The sequence below is a fragment of the Xenopus tropicalis genome, chromosome 8 (genome assembly GCF_000004195.4).
Source record: "Xenopus tropicalis strain Nigerian chromosome 8, UCB_Xtro_10.0, whole genome shotgun sequence".
Lineage (NCBI taxonomy): Eukaryota > Metazoa > Chordata > Amphibia > Anura > Pipidae > Xenopus > Xenopus tropicalis.
In genome coordinates this window covers 83,681,515-83,702,480 of record NC_030684.2, presented here as the reverse complement: position 1 = coordinate 83,702,480, position 20,966 = coordinate 83,681,515, and the positions used below count along the sequence as shown (strand labels likewise).

Genomic DNA, 20,966 nt, shown 5'->3' with positions numbered 1-20,966 from the left:
CTACACCAAGGACCCACTTGTTACTCTGGCCTGTAAATGTTGCTTTGTTTATTCTGTTATTTTTTTTTTTGTATAGCACAGCCTAAAATGGTGTAATGTAAATAAATAAATGTAACATTCTGCTTGTGTTTTACAGTGTCCTTGGCAGGGTACATCAACCATCATTTCAGCTGAAAGGGCTATTTGCCAAATCTTAGGGAATGTGTGCGTAATAATGAGTCATTGGGATAACATAGGGCCTCCTGCTTTCCCACCCTGTCCTTGAACAAAGGGCACACACCCCTTTCACTTCATTTTCAATCTTTTACCCAATACCAGTATAAAGGAAAATATATCCTGTTTAAATTGCTGTCCTTTTATTTTCTAATAAAGTTTGAAATCATTACCACAAGCTTTATGTTTAGTGTAATGGCAGATGGGATATGTTGTTGCCCATTCTTAATCCCCTCCAGCACAGGTGACAAATTGGGCAAAGTTCCATGCAGACTGTGATAAATGTAAATCACAAGTGGTTGCGCATGCATTTTTTAGTTGCCCCGACAAGGCAACTTTGGGCTATGATGAGATGCATATGTTTTTATTACCGGTAGGCATGAAACTTGGGACATTACTTACTTGGGGTGGGGAAAAAGTCCTGGCTGCCCTTTCCTCAGTTCCTGCACAATGTATAATTCCAGCATGGTTGCCCCAATTTTCAGGTCGGCTTCCCTTACTTGTTTTTATGTCATACTTTGTTGCATATCTTGTTAGTTACAATCAAATCAATGTTTACACATGTAAAGGTATGGGGTGTCTTACCCCAACCTGTTATCCTGAAAGCTTCAAATTATGGGAAGACCACCTCCCATAGACTCCATTTCAAGAAAATAATTCCAATTTTTAAAAATGACAGAACCTTGTAATTTATAGTAATTAAGCAGCATGAATCTACATTGTACTTTGTTACACATAGACAGTAGTTGAACTTTGCAAACCTCAACTAGTAGCTCCAGTAGTTTCATCCTTGGTTTTAGATGTTTTGAGATTTATTTGGATTGATCATGCATCATTTCCTTTTTTCCCAAGACAAATTGAACAAACTTAATTTAAATTATTGTCTTGTATAAGAGCAGTACCTTATAAATCATTTAAAATGGTGCCATGTTCAAGAGTTCTTCTTCAAATAAGTTATAGTAAATAATAATAATAAAGTTATAGTTCAGCAGAACATAGATATCTGTACCTTGAACATCCATGTGGCTAAATTTCAGCAATACATTTTTACTCTTTATTTGCTCATTCGTGTTTCAGACAATTAAAATGAAAAAATTTGTAGCTTGTGACATGATGTAGGTGGTTCACTGGTTAGCAACTTTACCTTGCAGCACTGTGATCTTGACTTTAGCTCTGACCATGGCACTGTGTGCATAGAGTTGAACTGAATCTTCTAGGGTCCACCAGAGAAACTTATACCCTGGGCCCATTCGACAGCAATTAGATATCGATAGCGCCATATGGTTTAGGTTTTTATATATTTTCACATTGGAAGGATTTACTAATGAGAATTGTCCTAGGCTGGGGCCCACAAGGAGATCTTTAAGTTCTCTTGCAGGCCAGTCCAACGTTGAGTTTTTATGTTCTCCCTGTGGTCTTACTTACACTCCAAAAAAAAACATATGGGCAAGTTAATCACATTTTGATGAAAACTGCCCCTCTTATGCCACAGAGATAGGGGGCATTAGATTGAAGTTCCATGGAAGCAGGGACTCTTTAGGAACTCTTGAATTATTCTCTCTAGCATTGCAAGTCTTGTGCTGGAAGATATCTGCATTATATCAAACAAATGGATACATTCATCTGCAAGGATTCTCAGTTTGCTTTAGGTTTAATTTTGCCGCCTCCATAGATTATTTCATTCTTCAAATTCATGTCCAAATGTTGCTCAAGGTCAATAATAACATTTATATACATAGAAAAGGGTTAGTTTAAAAAGATTTTAATTGCAAGAGCTATATTTATGCTATATTTTTGCACCCTTCTCCACCATCAGTAAATCCTCAGCAAAACAAAAATGATTAAAAATATATTGCTTGTAGTTATCTATTAGATTTGTCAAGATTTTTATATTGTATTATGCCATTTTAGTATTATTGCTACTGAATTGCATTTATGCTCATCACCTGTTTTGCAGAGGAGCTGGATGTTCCGGGCATCGTATTATAAGGCTATTATAAAACACAAGTATATTACTAGAATACTTTATCAAGTTGCCAGCAATGTGTTTCTTCTTAGTAATTTAAATCATAAGATGGATTTCAGACAAATCTTTGTCAACAAGGACACAGATATTATGGAGGTTTGATAAAATGCTTTTAACACAAGAAAAAACATGACTATAATCATTGTGCTAATGTAATGTAAAAGAAAAAATCTGTTGTATGTACTGGAGCTAACTTACCAACAAACTTCAAAGTTCAAGTTTAAGGGTTAACAAATAAACTGTGTGGAGTCCCACACTGCCCATGAAGATGCTTCCTGCACATGACCTTCTATCTATCAGCAGCACAGCTGAATAGCCTGTGAGTCTCTCTTCCTCTGTTTTATTATCGCAACAGGCAGCCCCAACTCAGGTCACTGACTTTTCCTGAATTCCAGAATGTGCTCTAGCAGAGGTCATAGTTCCTGTTGTTCTGGCTGAAAGTGTCTGAGAATCTTCCTGCAAGGAAAGAATTACTGTCATGTTTACATAGTGTAATGTAATGAACATTGCTACTTGTGAGTTTTCCAACACCAGGATATGCATCAGTTATGATGCTTCTAAAGCATTTGTACAGTTTTTGTTGTTATTGCTTATTACAAAAAAATAATAGGTACTGTACAAAATATGCAAATGCAAAGGATATAAACTTAGACTGACACATGTATTCTAGAGTTTAGGTACAACTTTTCAGAATCTAAACTGTTTGAGAATTCTAGTGTGCAAAGTATTTTACCATGTATTTCATCTTAACTGAATAGGAATAATTTTATAATTCAGTGCGTAGATGTATTTATGATAGGTTATCTGAACAATTCTTATTAGATGTTTGTGACTGTATTACCTTTGAAGTGATGAAGCTGCTCAAATGAGGGGGTAAGACATTTTCAGGATTACTTAGCAAGTGCAGTTGCTTTAGACTTACCAGTACTAGAAACTGTATATGATGACCTGGATGAAGGAAAACCTTCATAGACATTCTGAATAATATATGCCATTCCTGTATTATGCATTCCTTTCGTGAGATCATTTAATATGTGGTTGCTTTATCTAAAATAGACTGACCTCTGAATAAGTTAAAATATCAGGAAAATAAAAATAATATTTTATTTCTTTCATCCCATCCTACAGACAATTCTTCTTCTTTTCAAGAGGATGAGGACTTAGATATGGAAAATCTTGGCTGGCCCGTTAATAGTTTCACTATCAATGGGCATACCGACTCACCAACAAAGTCTAAATTTCCTAATTGGGTCACCTTTGAAGATGAGATTGCACCTTCTCAAAAAGATTCCACTCAGAAACTACTGGAAAGTCCAACATCCACCTTAAAAAAAAGGGAACGGCCTAAGAGTTCATTGGTTGATTTCCAGAGAACACAGAGACTTGATTTTACATCATTACACAGGCAAAGTTCTTTAAATTCCCCTCCCACAAAAACTAACCCATTTCATGATGAGACATTAAAACATGTCCTACCCTCCCCAATTAATCCCTTCAGTTCTTATTTTGAAAAACAAGAAAAACGTTCTCAGTGCTCCTCTGTATCCAGTGATCAGGAATCATGCCAAATAAATTTCACTTCTCTTCTTTCTGAAGAACTTGATACTGAACAATTTGAGGACTATCGGAAAAAAAGTTTACAAGCTGATGCTGTAGAGTGCCTCAAGCAAATCCGACTGGAAGACCCAGATTCACCCGGTAGTCCAACTTTGCCAGATGATCCTTTAAAAGATGATGATTCAATTGGTATTTCTTTAAGCTTCACTAAACCTCAGCCGGAAGATGGTTGGCCAATGATGCTTAGAATACCAGAGAAGAAAAATATCATGTCTTCCAGACATTGGGGTCCCATATATGTCAAGGTTACAGAATCTGGTATGCTACAACTTTTCTATGAAAAGGGTCTGGAGAAACCATTTAGAGAATATAAACTAGAGCAAAATCATGAGATATTAGAACCGAAACTCCAGAATTATGATGAGAATGGGAGGATTCACACTGTTAGGATTGATAAAGTTATATACCGAGAAAAACGGAAATACCAACCTATGCCTTTGGTCACTCACACGGGAGAAAGGGAACAGGTAGTCAAGCTAGGTACAACAGACTATTCTGACTTTATAAGTATGATTGCTAACATTCAAGATATTTTGTTTATGCTACCAGTCACAATAGATCTTAGCACTGTGCACCAAAATTACACTGAAGAAGAGATCACTGTGGATGTTAGAGATGAATTTCATGGAATCGTGGGAAAGGGAGATAACAAACTCATTTTTCATTCCGTAGTCACTCATATATATATTCTTAGTTTCATCTCAGGAATGGCTGACTGTAGGATGGGTCTTAATGACATCCTTATTAAAGGAAATGAAGTTGTTGCCAGAAATGACATCATGCCAACAACAACAACCAAGTGGGTGCAACTTCATGAATGCAAATTCCATGCGACTGTAGAGGAAAAAATGTTTCATAGCTCTAGGATGGTTGTGTTTACTCCACTGGATGCCTGCAAGTTTGAACTAATGAGATTTCGGACTGTTTTTTCTGAGAAGACTCTGCCTTTTACCCTCAGGACTGCAGTTTGTGTCCGTGGAGCTGAAGTTCAGCTACAAAGTTGGTTGGTTATGTCCACTGGTTTCTCTTCAAATCGGGACAATTTATCGCAAGTGCCCTGTGAAAATGTTACCATTCGACATCCTGTCCCTGCTGAGTGGGTAAATTATTTCCGTAGGGACAGCATGCTTGGTGAAAGGTCACTGAAAGCCAAAATCAACAGGGAAGCAAGCTTCGGCTCACCCGGCCTATCTGGGTCAGAACCAGCCATGAGAGTTACGCTGGGAACAGCAAAGTATGAAAATGCTTACAATGCTGTTGTATGGAGGATTAACAGGCTGCCTGATAAAAACTCAGGTGAGGATCATAAACCAGAAGAGAATGTTTCCAGTTCTGCATGTTAAAAGCTCCATTCCATTGAATAAGGAGTCTATGTGATATAATACTTTGAATTACATTCTATTTATGTGTTACTATGCATTCATGTGTATCCTTTTTTAACAAAGTAAACAAGTGTGCTGGTGAAGTTCAATAGAAAGGCAACATTCGCTTTTCTTACTTTGAGATTTCTTTACCCCTGGCGAGGCTTTTAGCTAAAATAGCACCCATTCCAGTGGATTTTATATGGTTGTTGCTGCATACAAATCTGTGAACATAGGATAAAACTGAATCATACTTTATGCAGTTTGCCCAATGTGGTCCTTCTCTAAGTCCAGTGTAGTGGTGCTTGGCAGGTAAGTTATAGCTTTACTGGGACCTGTGTTGGTCCCCTGGCCATGGAAAACTTATATCAGTTCTATTTCCATCCATACTTATTTGTTACTGTTTTAGTGCTTAAAAAATTATGCTGCCTTTTAATATTTTAAAATTATTGGCCTACTCCATTTTTCTGCCTGCGGTTAAATGCATAATTTCATTACACAGTGACTTTGATATTGCTGTGACCTCCATAATTGTTGCTTCCTTTATAGGTGGGCCTGCAGGTGACCCATGATTTAGGCTGGGTGGTGAGGGGCCTGGAAAAAATATTTTGTGGGGGAAGCTGGCCTGCAAAATTACGCCACTGTAGAAGTGTAAAAATAAACCTTGCCACAGTTTACCAGAGGGAATTTCACAGCATTCTGTCCACTTATATAAGATTGTTAGGTCTGCAAACTGAATGTTTATATTTTGCTCTACCCGCTAATGTAATTTTCTTCCTATATGTATAGCTAACTTCTTGCCTCAGAACTGAATTGTACTTTTGCTGTAATAACTGTAAACTGTAGGCTTTTTCGAAAAGCACATGCAAATAATTGTAATTTTGTTCCAAATTTAAAAAGTAATCTGTCTGAATCTGAATCTGTAATGGCTATAATTTACATCTCTCATTGAATTTCTGTTCTGTGTTGGAGTTGTCATATAAGATGACGGACCTTCCCCATTTTTCTTACAGGCTGGAATCATCCCCACTGCTTCTACTGTCACCTGGAGCTGGGCTCAGACAGGGAGATTCCGCAGAGTTTTGTTCCCTATGTAGAGGTAGAATTTGACATGCCAGCAGCCTCAGCATCAAAAGTGGCTGTACGATCATTATCTGTGGAGGAAAATAACAGTGTCAAGAAGTGGGTTAATTACTCAGCCCATTACTTTTACAAGGTAAGACATGAAAAAACAAGGCCAGAAACAGGATAGGGGGTAAAGTATTTAAACAGTGCCACAAGATGTCACCTGATGCTTCTCTTGACATGGTATGGTGGTTTGTCAATTTTTATGATCATAATTTTGTAACTAAAAACCCATGTTTTTGAAAGTATATGTAGTTGAATGTGCATTGATCCATATTCCATATTTTGTCAGATAATTTGGTCAGATCAGTTGCACTTCTGTTGTACTTTTTTATTTTACTTAGTCTTGGAATGCTTCCACAACCCTCCTTTTTTTGTGTGATTCTCTTTTTCTCCCACTACACTCTAGCTGCTTATTACTAAAGTGAATGGATAAAATCTAAACATTGATACTTTTTTGATTTTTGCTGCCAGAGAAAGCTATTCAGTTCTTTTGAAGTCTCCCCAAAGTGAAAAACAGGCTACAGTAATTGATGCTGCTGCTTTCTTTCAAGTAGCTTTTTATTACCTCTTGGGAAGAGCAGGCTGCTGAGCTCTTAGATATTTACTATATATTACATTACAACACTGTTGGCCGTACTAGATATGCTACTCTCCTTGTTTAGAAGCATGCATTATGTTTCTAGATGTACTGTATAAAACAGTACATGATTATTGATGATGATTAATTGATTAATGATGATTTTCTAATCCTGTTGCTGGTGTAAGAGTGCCAGCATTTTTCCATTGCTGTAGAACTGGTGCTTTAGCACCCAATGACTTTCTGTACATTCAATTAGCTGAGGAAAATGACTTTTGGAGACAGTTATTTTTGTCAATTATATAATGAAATGATAATTCTGAGCATAATTCTGATTGTGGGTAAAGTCTAAATAAACTGTTTAGCGTGATGTATTTTCTTTTTGCCCATTTCATGCAAATGAGATACAGTTGCTTTCCAAGCCTTCCATATATGAAATAATCTTTAATTTCAGACTGAAAGGAAGTACTGGGTCTTCTTCATGCAGCAACCCTTTCACATCTAGTATGTGTGCAGATTCTCGAAACAAGCAGTACGGCATACTGGATAAAAAGATATAAATATATATATATATATATATATATATATATATATATATATAAATCTTCAGTAATGTAACAGGCACTCACGATAAGGCAATAGAAATTGCCTGGGTGCAGTACAAAAAATGCAGAAATAGATACAAAATGGAAGGTACCGCACTCACAGGACTTAACAGGAAAAAATTTATTTTACTTACAACATAACATCTAACGTTTCGGCTGCCACTGCAGCCTTTATTATATAAAATAAAACACAGCCAGCACCAAGGGTCTTGTATATATATATATATATATATATATATATTCAAAAATAAAAATGTATATATTTATAGCATCCATATTTATTGATATATGTGTCAAAAAAGAGTCCAGTTGAATGAAGTAATATAAAGACATTGAGACATTTTGTGGCACAGCATGAACCACATGAAATACATTAAGGTGGTTTTGGCCATATCTTACGCTTGGATGGATTGTTTTTTCAGTGCACATCAATAAATATAGATGTTTCTTCAAATGTCAAAATGGCATGGACCCAATTCTGCAGCAAACTTTGTGTGATCTCAGATGCGCTGATTGCTTCGAAATATGGCCTTTTGTTGTATAGTAAAACTTTGTTTTATTTGCTATGCCTAGTTGGAAGAATATTATTACGATGAGTATTTGTGCTATAGAGGACTAATGGTCAGGAAGTACAGTCTAATGAAAGGCAATGTATGTGCACCCTCCAGTGGTAATGTATGTGCAATGCAGTCCCCATTTAGAAATGGAAGATATACAGACTTTTTACTTTCCCGCAAATGTAGATAATTCTCATAATCAAATATATTCATCTGACTGGGAATTGCAATTCCTCATGAAACCTCAGTAGAGATGCTAATAAAATGAGTGGCTACTTATTCCTAAAAAAAAAAAATGGCAAACTGCTTTCATGGTTTAGCAGAGAATAAATGTTAAACTAATCATCTACCAGAACATATTTTTTTATAAATAGCATAATGCCCCTGATTAAATCTCACCATTTGTGTGCTGTCAGCCCATGCAACAGTATTTTTGCCCCTGGTTGCTGGGGTGTCCGTTGTGCAGTAGCAAAATGTCTGGCCTTTGTGTTTATCTGGATAATGTCCATCAGGGTACTGCCATATCAGGGTACTGGAGAGAGAGTTATGGAGAGGCATGATAGACATGCCAAAGCATGGATAATATTTATGAAATAGCTTTAAATCAGTGTAAAAAACACTGATTGTGTTTTTTGTTAATCTGTAAAAATATGTCTCCTGCAAGCTAGAAACCTAACATCTGTAACAGATATCTTCAGAACTTCTAAGCATTAGTCTGTATTCCTTTTATTTCATGCTCAACCATTTGCAATTGACCGCACTTTTTTCTCTTCTGAGTTAGTAACCATGGCTACATACATTAAGCGCAGTCTGCCTAAGATGCATTTTCTTGCCACCACAATATTTCTCTCTCTTTCTCCCAAATGATCAGTTAATAAGAGCTTCTGTAAGTTCGAAAAAACAAGATTAGTGTCAAAATATTGAATTAGTTTAGTAACTATTTTGATCTTTGTTTCCAAATGGCATACTGTATTTGTAAATGTAACCATTATTGTAGTTATTCAGAGGCCCAACCTTCTTTTCAATGAATGAGTGTGTATTTGCAGTTAATTGTACAGAGAGCAAACAAACAATAAGAGTTGTATTTATTAAATTGCTCCCCAAGTGACAGATAATATTATAGGTCAGGAAAAATGCATTCTTTTTAAGTGTCATCACCAGTGAAACAGACTGTCGGTATATTTTACCATCATTTAAAATTTTTTCATAGCATTATTTACTAAAAAAAAAATTTTGACTGTGGAAAAAAATGACTGAGTACCCCGTATCTACTTATCAGGCTGTGCCATGTCCACAATACACTACTGTCATCCTGCCTGTGCACACAGACAGCTTTTGGTACAAAAATGCATACTTTCAAGCAGCAGTGGCATTTCTCCGACTGATTGCCAGGTGGTATATAATCCTAAAACAGGGGGAAAGCTGTGACAAGTTAAAAAATAGTGAGAAAGCCTTCCCAAAACACACCCCACCCTGTGCCATTATTGTGTTAAATTTATCCAACAATGGGTGTATGCCACTGATGGTGAAATCACTGACCTCACGTTTATGTTAATAAATCAAAACACCTAGCATTCAAAAGAGCCATTGGAGGCACTGCAGCACATTTGATGAGTCATTTTTAAAACTTGGTTGGTGGGTGGCATATAAAAGCAGAAATCAGAGCTGGGCTACAATAATCTTTTTATATTGCCATGACATGTGGGATAACACATGGGAATACCATGGGCAAATGAACACTATGCATACACATACCAAAACTTTAAAAATATAATTTACATTACAGCAGCAGTACATAAATTGCTCTGTATGCTTACTGTTATGCTTTCAGCTCCCAGTATCTGCTCTTGGATATAATGTTTATAAGCTATCTTATTATAAGTTAGGCAGCATAAACAATTTGATAAGCTGATGACCTCAGGTGCAACCAGGAATAGAAGTAGGCAGGTATTTAGCTGGACCAGATAGGTTGATAAGTAAAGGTACAAAAGTAATCTCATTTGCAAAAAAAAAACATTTTGTTTAAGATGTTATTTAAAATATAGTATTTTTAGACCTCCCCTTCTTTACTTACTGTATGTAGAACAGGTACAGGTCTAGTTGCAGTCCACTTCCTTTGCTGATAATGACTGCGATTTAAATGGGGCCCAGGTGCCCATGCACCTGGGCCCCATTTAAATTGCAGTCATTATTTGTATAGCTAAACTGCAGTTTCAGGCATTTCAGCACATTTATAGATGCGTTAGGGCCAAGGGGCATTTGAACATGTTTAGTACAAGAAGGCATGTGCCCTATGTAAGGGAATAAAGATATGTGCTGGGTCTTAAGTGGCAAAGTAATTTAAATGTTGTTTTGACCAAAGAGTAAGTCAAAGTTTAATTACCTTAGAGATTGTCGTAAATAGATACCCGGTAACCTAATTCTTTCCCCTTTACTTTTTTGCAGGTGGAAATAGAGCAGAAAAAAACACTGAACCAGAACATGGAAGGAGATGATGTGGAAAAGCCAAGTGAATGTTCTGTTCAATAAGAATTGTCTTACTTGGCTCTAGGGGAGAAACATATGAGCATATGACCTGCAGGACCTAATTATGTGCAAGCACATCTTCACACAGGAGCATGAGGGAAAGGAAAGTTTTTTTTCCTGCAATCACTCTTAGATTTTTCTCTAGTATAAAGACCTATAATAATAGGGGGAAGAATAAGCACATGAAGCGGTGCCTTAGTTTCTCATCTATTAGGCTGCAGATGTGCACAAATTATGTAGCTAATGTCCATGGTAAAGTGAATTATCATGGTAGGCCTGTTTGCATTTTAATTGGATGTCTAATGAACCTGCACAAGCTGGGTGTTCTTTTCTAGGTTGTTGATTTCTGATATTTTCTAATCTCTGTTTTTTTTTACAGTGTACTTGAAAAAGCTGCTTAGAGTTTTAGGGTTTGCACTTAAGGGGAGATTAAAGAGAACATTCACACTAGCATTGGAGCCAGAGGCCTGAATAAAGTTACTACAGGGCTTTTGGTATCAAAAGTAATGATGTGACAAACCAAGGTTGTGGGTGTTTGAAACATATGGGGGGGGGGGTGGATAAAACATTTGATAGTTGCTAACAGATTCCAAACATAGTTTTAAACTTTTTTTTTTTCGGCATGGGTTATTTTAAAATATAGACAATGTAGATTTGTACACCATATGGAAATTGAAGTATGCCTTGCACAGCCTTCATATTTATAATGGGGTTTCTCTATATGTGCAGATGTATGAATTCAGACTAAGTCAATTGGTTAGTTCCTGATAGGTAATTTAGAGCTTTTACCCAATTTCATCAATTCATTATTCACCCACAAATACTAAAGAGTTCATCCAAAGCACTATAAATTAAGCACTACTACACTTTGGTTTTGCTGAAAATGGGGCTACAGTTAATGAGGCAGGTTTTATTCTCATTTACTCTGAATTACTTTTGGGAAGATGAACTATTTATTCAAAAGGTGAAAGGTGTGTAGCGTGTATATTTTTTTGTAGAAAAAACTAAATGAAGAGTGCTCACTCTTACCTATGCTGTAGTGTTAGATCAGACAATGTAGAATGTTTTTAAAAGTGGACCAAATAATATGAAATGTACACATGTGCATATAATTGAGCAATATAATTTTCATTACTAGTGGATAGATGCAGAAGGTGACCTAATGCTCATTACGGGACTGTAGAGTAGAAAGCCACAGACTCTCAAATGTCAAAGTATATATTAAAGTTGGAAAGCTTATGATTTTTTTTTTTTATATATACAGGCATATATTACTCAAATGGAGAATATATTTCCTCCCCACATTTCCCACTAAATAGTAGAAAATTGTGGGAAGTATTTCATTCAGTACTCTTAACAAATATGCCCCAAAGTCCAGTATGGTATAATATAAGTGTAATATGCTATTATCCATCTATTATTTTTCATGTCACCTCAAAGGCAAGGCCTTTTATGTCTCTGTGGTCATGTAAACGTGGTTAGGTCTAATCTGTGATCAACTAAACAAAGGTGTATAGCATGCCATGTCCTGTACTCAATAAGTACTGCCTGACACACTCTGTATGTTTCCTGTCCAAAAAAGGCAAATGTGCTCAGCACTTTTTAAAGGAACATTTATTTTAGATATATATGGTAAATGACAAGTTCATCAAAAATGTTGATCTTTAACATAACAACATTGTATTGGCCCACAATACCTGCATGTATCCATATTTGCATCTCAGACTGCTGGGCAAGGAGAGGTTTCTTAGTCTGATGAGCTGATCTTTGTACATGAACCTGAAACCCTGTTGCTTTTTCTCTTGAATATTCTACTCCTCTGATGATGATATTGCACTATCCACATGTATCTTTTTACATGTGAAATGTTTTGCTAACCTATTTGGAAGGGCTTTTAATAAGTAATGTGCCTCAAAGTAATGCAGCATAAAACTAAGAAACTGAGGAATCCTTTAGTTGTTATCTCTTGAGAAGCCTCAGATTTTACAAGTCTCATTTATTTCACCAAAGTTGTGACAGACGGGGAGATTAATTGTCGCGCGACAAATCTCCCTTGTCGCAGGCGACTAATCTCCCCGAAATGCCATCCCTCCGGCTAGAATGTAAATCGTCGGTGTAATGGCATACGTGGCGCGGCCATTTGTCGAAGTTGCCTTGAGAGGAACCACGTATTCAGCGCCGCGTATGCCATCCCACCACCAATTTACATTCTAGCTGGTGGGCTGGCATTTCAAGGACATTAGTCGCCTGCAACAAGGAGATTTGTCGCGCGACGACTAATCTCCCCGTCTGTCACAGCCCTTAGCTTCTAATGTTCTATTATGCAGTACTGAAACTGCCCTTTCTGAGCATTAAAGCTTAGATGGGTTACTGTTTACTACACAGAAATCAACTTACTAAATTGCTGTTATCATAAACTCAATTGATTGCATTTTAGTCTCCTGTGGAGCCCAACAAAAGATGATTAAAGACAGAGACCGATTACTGCAAGGCACAAAGCTGAAACAAAAATGAATTTGCTGTTTTGTTATCTACTTAGCTAGTCTTTAATGGTGAAGACCCATTGAGCTACTAGTAGCAGCTACTTGTCACAGCTACAAAAAATAGACAATGCTAATAATTTACTGATTATTTACTGATGATTATGTCTACGTGTGTTTTTGGAGACACAGGGTATTTTCTGGCGTTAAGTAGCCATAACAAGTAGCTGCTACTAAGTAGCTCAGTGTGTCCTCGTCCTAAAGGCATAATATTACTACTGATTGCTACGCACTTTATATGTACACTGGCAACATTGTTTCATGTCTTGTATTTTAAACAATGGAATAATAGAGACATTGTTCAGCTGTGTAGTTGTGTCTGTTTTTTTACAGGTAGTATAAAATGAGTTATTTCTTACAGTTGTGTATGTGTGTGCTTATAAAAGTGTGTGGTGGGCCAAGGACTAAATTGCAGAACGGGATTAAGCCAGTAACACAATGGAAAGGAAAAGGAAATCATTTATATTGCACTTTTGTCCCATGGAACTCGAGGGTCTTTAGAATGTGATCCCATGTCAAATGCTGATCACTTAACCTCTATGCTAATATTGTTCTAAAAATAAATCAAAACCCATTACCCTTTAGTTAAAGGGATACTATCATGATTTTATGGTGTACTTTTTATTTCTAAATTACACTGTTCACATAGAAAATAATTCACTCTACCATTTAAAGTTTTATTCTTGAATCAACAAATATATATATTTTTTAGTTGTTCTATTGGTGTGTAGGCACCATCTTAGTGCATTGTGCCTGAGTCTGAGCTTTCAGAAGGTGCTACACATTAGGGCTCTGGCACACGGGGAGATTGCACACGCAGCGGCGCGATTTCCCGAAATCGCCGAAAAAGACTCAAATAAATTGTTTCTCCTACTTCCATGTAAATAGAGGAGTTCCAAGCCAAACTTGGATTTCTTACTATTGATTGCTATTCTGATATCTACTCTGAGCTACTACCTTGCTACCTTCCCATTGTTCTGCTGATCAGCTGCCGGGGTGGGGGGGGAGGTGATATCTCTCCAACTTGCAGCTCACCAGTAAAGTGAGACTGAAGTTTATCAGAGCACAGGTCACATGGCTGTGGCACCCTGGGAAGTTAAGTATATGGCTTGTCCCCATGTGACATTTAAAAATTGAATATTAAAAAATCTGTTTGCATCTGAAAAAATGTGATGCATTTTGAAAAAAAACATTTTCTCATAACAGTATTCTTTTAAACATCACTATGCAAAGAGGACATCATTTATTTAGGGGAAATATGGTTGCCTTGAAGGTTATTTAATTCTCATCATGTTTGAATGTCATCACTACCAATAGCATCTAATTAAGGAGCTCCTATTGATGCAACCTGTTTGTGGGACCCTGAAACTACCTCCATGTTCACGATGGCTGTAATTCAAAGGTTCCCTTTGTCAGTGGGAGCACTTACCCCCTGTTCAGCAGTGCAGGCTGCTTGAGTGTTTTGCCGTTCCCCAAAAGTACTGATATCTACAATATGAGTGTATGGGCATAAATACCTTTTTTTCACATTTTCTAACTTGCAGAAGCCTCCAAATGCTATTTTCTAACAAGTTGCTATTGGCAACTGAACTTATGCAATTTAGTGCCTGTGTTAAACCATTTAAATGTGCTCAAATGTTTCACTTGGAATTTTTGCTCAGGAGGCTCACAGATAAAGACTGTGTGAAAAGGTGCCCCATTTGGTAAAATTTTAAAGGGATTAGATCATCCTTTTCATTACAAAATATAAAAATACAACAATGGTCTACCAGAGAGGATAAAACAAGGGTACAGCCATTGTTTGGACAAGCTTCATTTGAACCTAAAGTATAAATCATAAACATATTTTTAAATGATGTTTATGTAAAATATATTTTAACAAAACATGGCTGTTTTCAGATTGGTAAAGTTGTTACCCATGACACAAGGGCTAATTTGTGCGGTCGCCACAATTCCCCCACAGTCAGTTGCACGCAAACCACTTTTATTAAAGGAAAATGTGCTTCTTGCTATTCTGTACAGTTGGACTGGCACCACTCAGTACTTCCGGCCTTCCATTTGAAACAAGCACTGCTGCGCCTATTGACACAGGGGAACCCTGGAACTATCACCCCCTCCTAATCAGGTGTCCGCTCCAGGGTTGCCTTCATGTCAAGCATCAATAGGCGCAGCACACATATACACTGGAAGGATAGAGAATCAGCGCAGGCGTCACTTGCATACAAGCAACAACAGCAGAAATGACACCAGCTGGACTTCCACACAATTTGTGACTCAGTGTATGAACAGTTGTAGTAATTATGATAAACAGGAGCAGCGCAATTGCATCAAGCACATAACTTCTGTGCAACTTCAGTAATGCTGGAATTCTGGGACAAAAACATGTTGATTCCACTTAGAAATTGTATTGTTCCAACAATCCTTTCCAGACTCTTGCAGATATCATACTGAATTTATAAATATAGGTGATATAACCTCCTGTGGTAGCCATTGCCATTGATAATTGCTATTTATTAGCTACTGGTAACTGCATTGCAATTTAGTTGGTACATTAGCCCCAGTGACTTTAACATATAACATATATAAGGGGGTTAATTTTTTTTTTTTTACTGTTTTCAAAAATAAAAAGATTTGGGCATTTAAACAATATGTACAGTTTGATTTAATTTACAAAAATTAATCATTATTAATGTGTCAATGCTGTATTTATGTAATACAGGTATCGGACCGCTTATCCGGAAACCCGTTATCCAGAAAGCTCCGAATTACGGAAAGCCCGTCTCCCATAGACTCCATTATAAACAAATAATTCAGAATTTTAAAACTGATTTTCTTTTTTTATGTAGAAATAAAACAGAACCTTGTAATTGATCCGAACTAAGATATAATGAATCCTTATTGGATGCAAAACAATCCTATTGGGTTTAATTAATGTTTTATTAATGTTTTAGCAGACTTAAGGTGTGGAGATCCAAATTATGGAAAGACCCCTTATCCGGAATACCCTTGGTCTCGAGCATTCTGGATAATGGGTCCTATACCTGTACTGCATAAAGCCGCTTTGCCAGCAAGTGGGCCTCCAACACTGACATATCGCAGGAAGGCACAGGCAACACTCACTAATATACATTCCTCCTCTTTTGCTGGCCCTGCTAGCCATTGATGCTATTAGCTGAATTGCATCAGCCAATCAGATCACAGAAATGTAAATAAATGGAGTATGCGCAGTAGAGATCAATACCTGCACCTAGTCCGCTCTGCTTCTAAAATAGACAAGACCTTTCACTGTCAGGGTGTCAGCAATCCCCTGGCTTGGCAGACAGAAGAGACCTAAGGATATTTCTTTCCAGGTAGATATATTGAAAATAATCATTTTTAATTAAATCAAATTGTACAAATGGTTTAAATGGTCATATCTAAGGTGAACGTCCTCTTTAAGGGGATGCTTATTTATTGACCTTGTTTAGTCCTGGAACAATTATGGAATAGTGAAGAAATGATATATCCCCAGTAAATATAAATCTTAATCAACTGTCCAAAAGTAAAGAGCTGCTTTATTAGTGCTTGATATTTTTTATTGAGCATTTTAGATATATTTTGTCATGCTAGAGAAATGCATTCTAGCATGGGAAGAATTAACCACCAATTGCAATTTGCATTGAAGATTAACAAAGTAAATCAAAGTTAGTGCTGCTTCTGAGTTCGTCACCCCATGCAGCAAACTGGTATACAAATACCTTAGGCCAAAGTCATACCTGGTGTTCGGTCCACTTCTCTCCACCTGCATTTTGTAGGCAGGCCAAAAGAAACAGATTCCGCTCTTATCTGCACCTCTATGTAGCTGCACTATTAAAATATTTTGTACCAGGCTGATTTGCTCTAAAACCAGCCCAGTAGTGAGAGTATGTTGTTAAACTGTTACTGCATTAAAGATAACAATGATATATGACACTGCATAAGTGTAGAGAACAATAAGTAAGACTGAGAGGCATATTTTAATCATTTTCATGTAAATTGAGGCAAAAAACACAAGTTTTCATTTCGTGTGGTTTTTTTTCGCTCTTATTCATGTTGAATGTGATTTTGAAAAAAAACAGCAATACCAGAAACAAAGTGCAAAACCACAATGGCGATAGATTCAGATTTCAGAAGTAATGAGAACATCACAACTTTTCCTGTATTCTACACTGTTTTGAGGTTTCATATATTTTACATAAGGTATGGGACATTGCTGCTAAATGTAATCACCGCTATTAAATATTTTTTAATATAAGCTTAATTAAATAAAAAAATCACTTCTGAAATATAAAACTATAGTTCATACCCAAGATTAGACTATCCAAATCCTCTTGATTTCAGTGGCATCATGGTAGATCTAAACTGCATAGATAAAATGTCTTTTGGTTTCTAGGTCATTACTATCATAAATTTTGAAAACTTGGAAGCATACAACATAGATGGGCAAATCATTCTTAAATCAAGGAGAGACCTGATTAGCTCACTTATATGAAATATGAATCTCCGACCCTGGCCTTTTATAAATCTGTCCCTTTGGCCTTTCATTTCCATCACAGCTAGCTAATCTCTCCCAGCCTGTTTACTTGCTTTGATTCTTCAGTCTCGCCTCCAAACCCTTTTATATTTGTACCTCTTTGACCCATTGGTGTCCAGTGTAAACGGTCATTTTCTTTAAATGGCCACTTTGTTTCTGAGTACATTTGAATTTAGTTGTACCATTTGCAGGATTGGCAGTCTGCCCAGAATTTCTCCAGTTACTTTAGTTACTTGTGAGCTGGGTAAGGCATTCTCTTTCTGTTAAAATGTGCTGTGACCCTCTTGATGTCCACACTGCCTCTCATTATTTTAACTAGCTTATTCTTGCAACCCCTTAACAGCAACATTTCCAGGAACACTTTAATTTCTGGGCTTTTGTGCCATACTAGGATTGTGCTAAAAGAGGCATTATGCCGCACTTTACCTAGTACCTAAGAACATGCCAGTAGGTATGATTAGAGCAACAATACTTACTTCTAAGCACCTTCTCTAATAACCTGAATTACAGAGTAAAAGGAGAAATGGAAAACTGTTATTTTTTTGTCATAAGATTCTTTGTTGCAGCTGGCAAAATTACCAGGGTCTGGGAGTCCAGGAATTGTCCTAGCCTAGGACAATATGTAATTAGCAAAATATAAACCAACAGATCAATGCATTTAACCCCTTGATTAAAACATGTTTATACATGCAGGTAGTCTTTACATCTACATTTCCTCTCTTTCTTTGTGGCCACACTTTGCGTTTGCACATTTGCCATCTGTCTTTCTCAGTTCCTCTTCTGACTTTCAAACTTATGCTATCGGCATAATTATCTTTAATATTATATTGTTATTTATATGGTTCCTAGCCTGGCAGTAAGCTTCATAGGCTTTATATTGCATTATTATTTTAAAAACCTGGCCCCAAAACCTTTGATATAGAAGGAAATCAGCCTACCCATGCACAGCACAGTACATATATCATAATAAAACAATTTAATATGTTTCTTCCTAAACTGGTACAGTTTTTGCTTTTTTCCTGGTGATCTTGTAAATGTATTTTACATGTACAATTTAACTGCTACAGTAAACAAATATTACACTTGAGAACAGATTATATATGCAGTTAAATAAAACCTTGACAGACGATGCCAGAAGAGTGAGTTATATTCAGACAGTAGTAGGACATGACTTTTTAATGGAGAGCTTCAGAGCTTATTGCCCGACACTCCTTTCTTGGACATCACAAGACCCTGCATCTTGCCTATGTGCCTCCAGTCATGTATACAGTGCTGCATGCGGCCTGCAACCCCCCTTTGTGTGCCCCCCCCCCCCACCTGTCTGGCTGCTTTGATGGCTTACCTTTGTGTAAACTTTAAATGGTATCAGTACTGAGATTAACTGGCCCCTGCATTGTTCACACCTCAGATTCAGGCCGTATTCCCCTGTACTGTTCACACCTTTTAATCTCTGCATTATTCATCCACTGCATTGTTCCACCTCAGGTTTAGGCTGTAACCACCCACATTGTTCACCTGTTCACACCTCAGACAGAGCAGACAGAGCACAGAACACACAGGCAGATAAGGGCAGGCAGAGTATGGCACACACAGGCAGCATAGGGCAGGTAGAGTATGGCACACACAGGCAGAGTAGGGCAGGCAGAGTATGGTACATACAGGCAGCATATGGCACACACATACAGCATAGGGCAGGCAGAGTATGGCACACACAGACAGCTAAGGGCAGGCAGAGTATGGCACACACAGGCAGCATATGGCAGGCAGAGTATGGCACATAGGCAGCATAGGGCAGGCAGAGTATGCAACACACAGGCATAGGGCAGGTAGAGTATGGCACACACAGACAGCTAAGGGCAGGCAGAGTATGGCACACACAGGCAGCATAGGGCAGGTATAGTATGGCACACACAGGCAGAGTATGGTACATACAGGCAGCATATAGCACACACAGACAGCGTAGGGCAGGCAGAGTATGCAACACATAGGCATAGGGCAGGCAGAGTATGGCACATACAGACAGCTAAGGGTAGGCAGAGTATGGCACACACAGGCAGCACAGGGCAGGCAGAGTATGACACACACAGGCAGAATAGGGCAGGCTAGGTATGGTACATACAGGCAGCATATGGCACACACAGACAGCATAGGGCAGGCAGAGTACTGCCTGTGTCTACCATACTCTGCCTGCCCTATGCTGCTTGTGTGTGCCATACTCTGCTTGCCCTATGCTGCCTGTGTGTGCCATACTCTTCTTGCCCTATGCTGCCTGTGAGAGGTGAACTTGGCAGGGGTTTGTTCTGGGAGTTTGTTAGCAGTTGGAAATAGTTATTATATGGTCCCTAAGGTGTGTAATTATGTGCTCTGGGTTACATAGTTACATAGTTAGTTACATAGTTACATAGGGTTGAAAAAAGACCAGTGTCCATCAAGTTCAACCCATCCAAGTAAACCCAGCACACCTAACCCACACCTACCAATCTATACACTCATACATAAACTATAAATACAACCACTAGTACTAACTGTAGATATTAGTATCACAATAGCCTTGGATATTCTGATTGATCAAGAACTCATCCAGGCCCCTCTTAAAGGCATTAACAGAATCTGCCATTACCACATCACTAGGAAGGGCATTCCATAACCTCACTGCCCTCACCATGAAAAACCACCTACGCTGGGTTGGTGTGCTATCCACAGGGGAGGAGGAGGCATATGAATTTAAGGGTGTGTCATAATATGACATGATGGTTGATATCCCCGCAGTGAGGACCAAGCATTTGGGTTTTTGCTGTGCTACCACCATTGTGATAACATGGATGTGGTTTGAAGTGGGTGTGGTTTAAAAAGTGGGAGTGGTCAAAACTGGCTTCCATTAGCGGCCCTCCACTATGTATGCTAGAGAAATTCCAGCCCTCTGCACCACAGAAGTTGTTTAGCGCTGGTCTATGGCATTTTACAGCAGCCCCTCTGGCAATTACCAGAATCCACAGATTGCCAGTCTGGGTCTGCTTGAAATTATGTTAAATCCTGCAAAAAATGTTGGCACTGAATAAATACAGAATTAGTCTGGCAAATATCTGCATTTATATAGAAAAATAGCTTCATGTTATTTGAATAAAAAAAAGACTATTAGTAATAAGAGATGCCTAGATATTTAAGGAGAGGTAAACCCAAAAATCTAAAGTTTACATACTTGCAATTTATATTGATTCTGAGATATTTGCAACTCAACTGGGCTATAGCAGCCCTAGGGCTAAC

The 20,966-nt window shown here is 37.7% G+C and overlaps 1 protein-coding gene across 1 annotated transcript in view; it reads left to right on the top strand.

Annotated features, from left to right (window-relative positions):
- gtf2a1 (general transcription factor IIA 1) overlaps positions 1–20,966 on the top strand; it is a 59,823-nt gene that overhangs the window by 26,784 nt on the left and 12,073 nt on the right. The window contains exons 4-6 of the mRNA XM_031890476.1: positions 3,368–5,152; positions 6,231–6,433; positions 10,530–10,604. Of these exons, the coding sequence (XP_031746336.1) occupies positions 3,368–5,152; positions 6,231–6,433; positions 10,530–10,604 (2,063 nt within the window). The remainder of the gene's footprint in view (positions 1–3,367; positions 5,153–6,230; positions 6,434–10,529; positions 10,605–20,966) is intronic.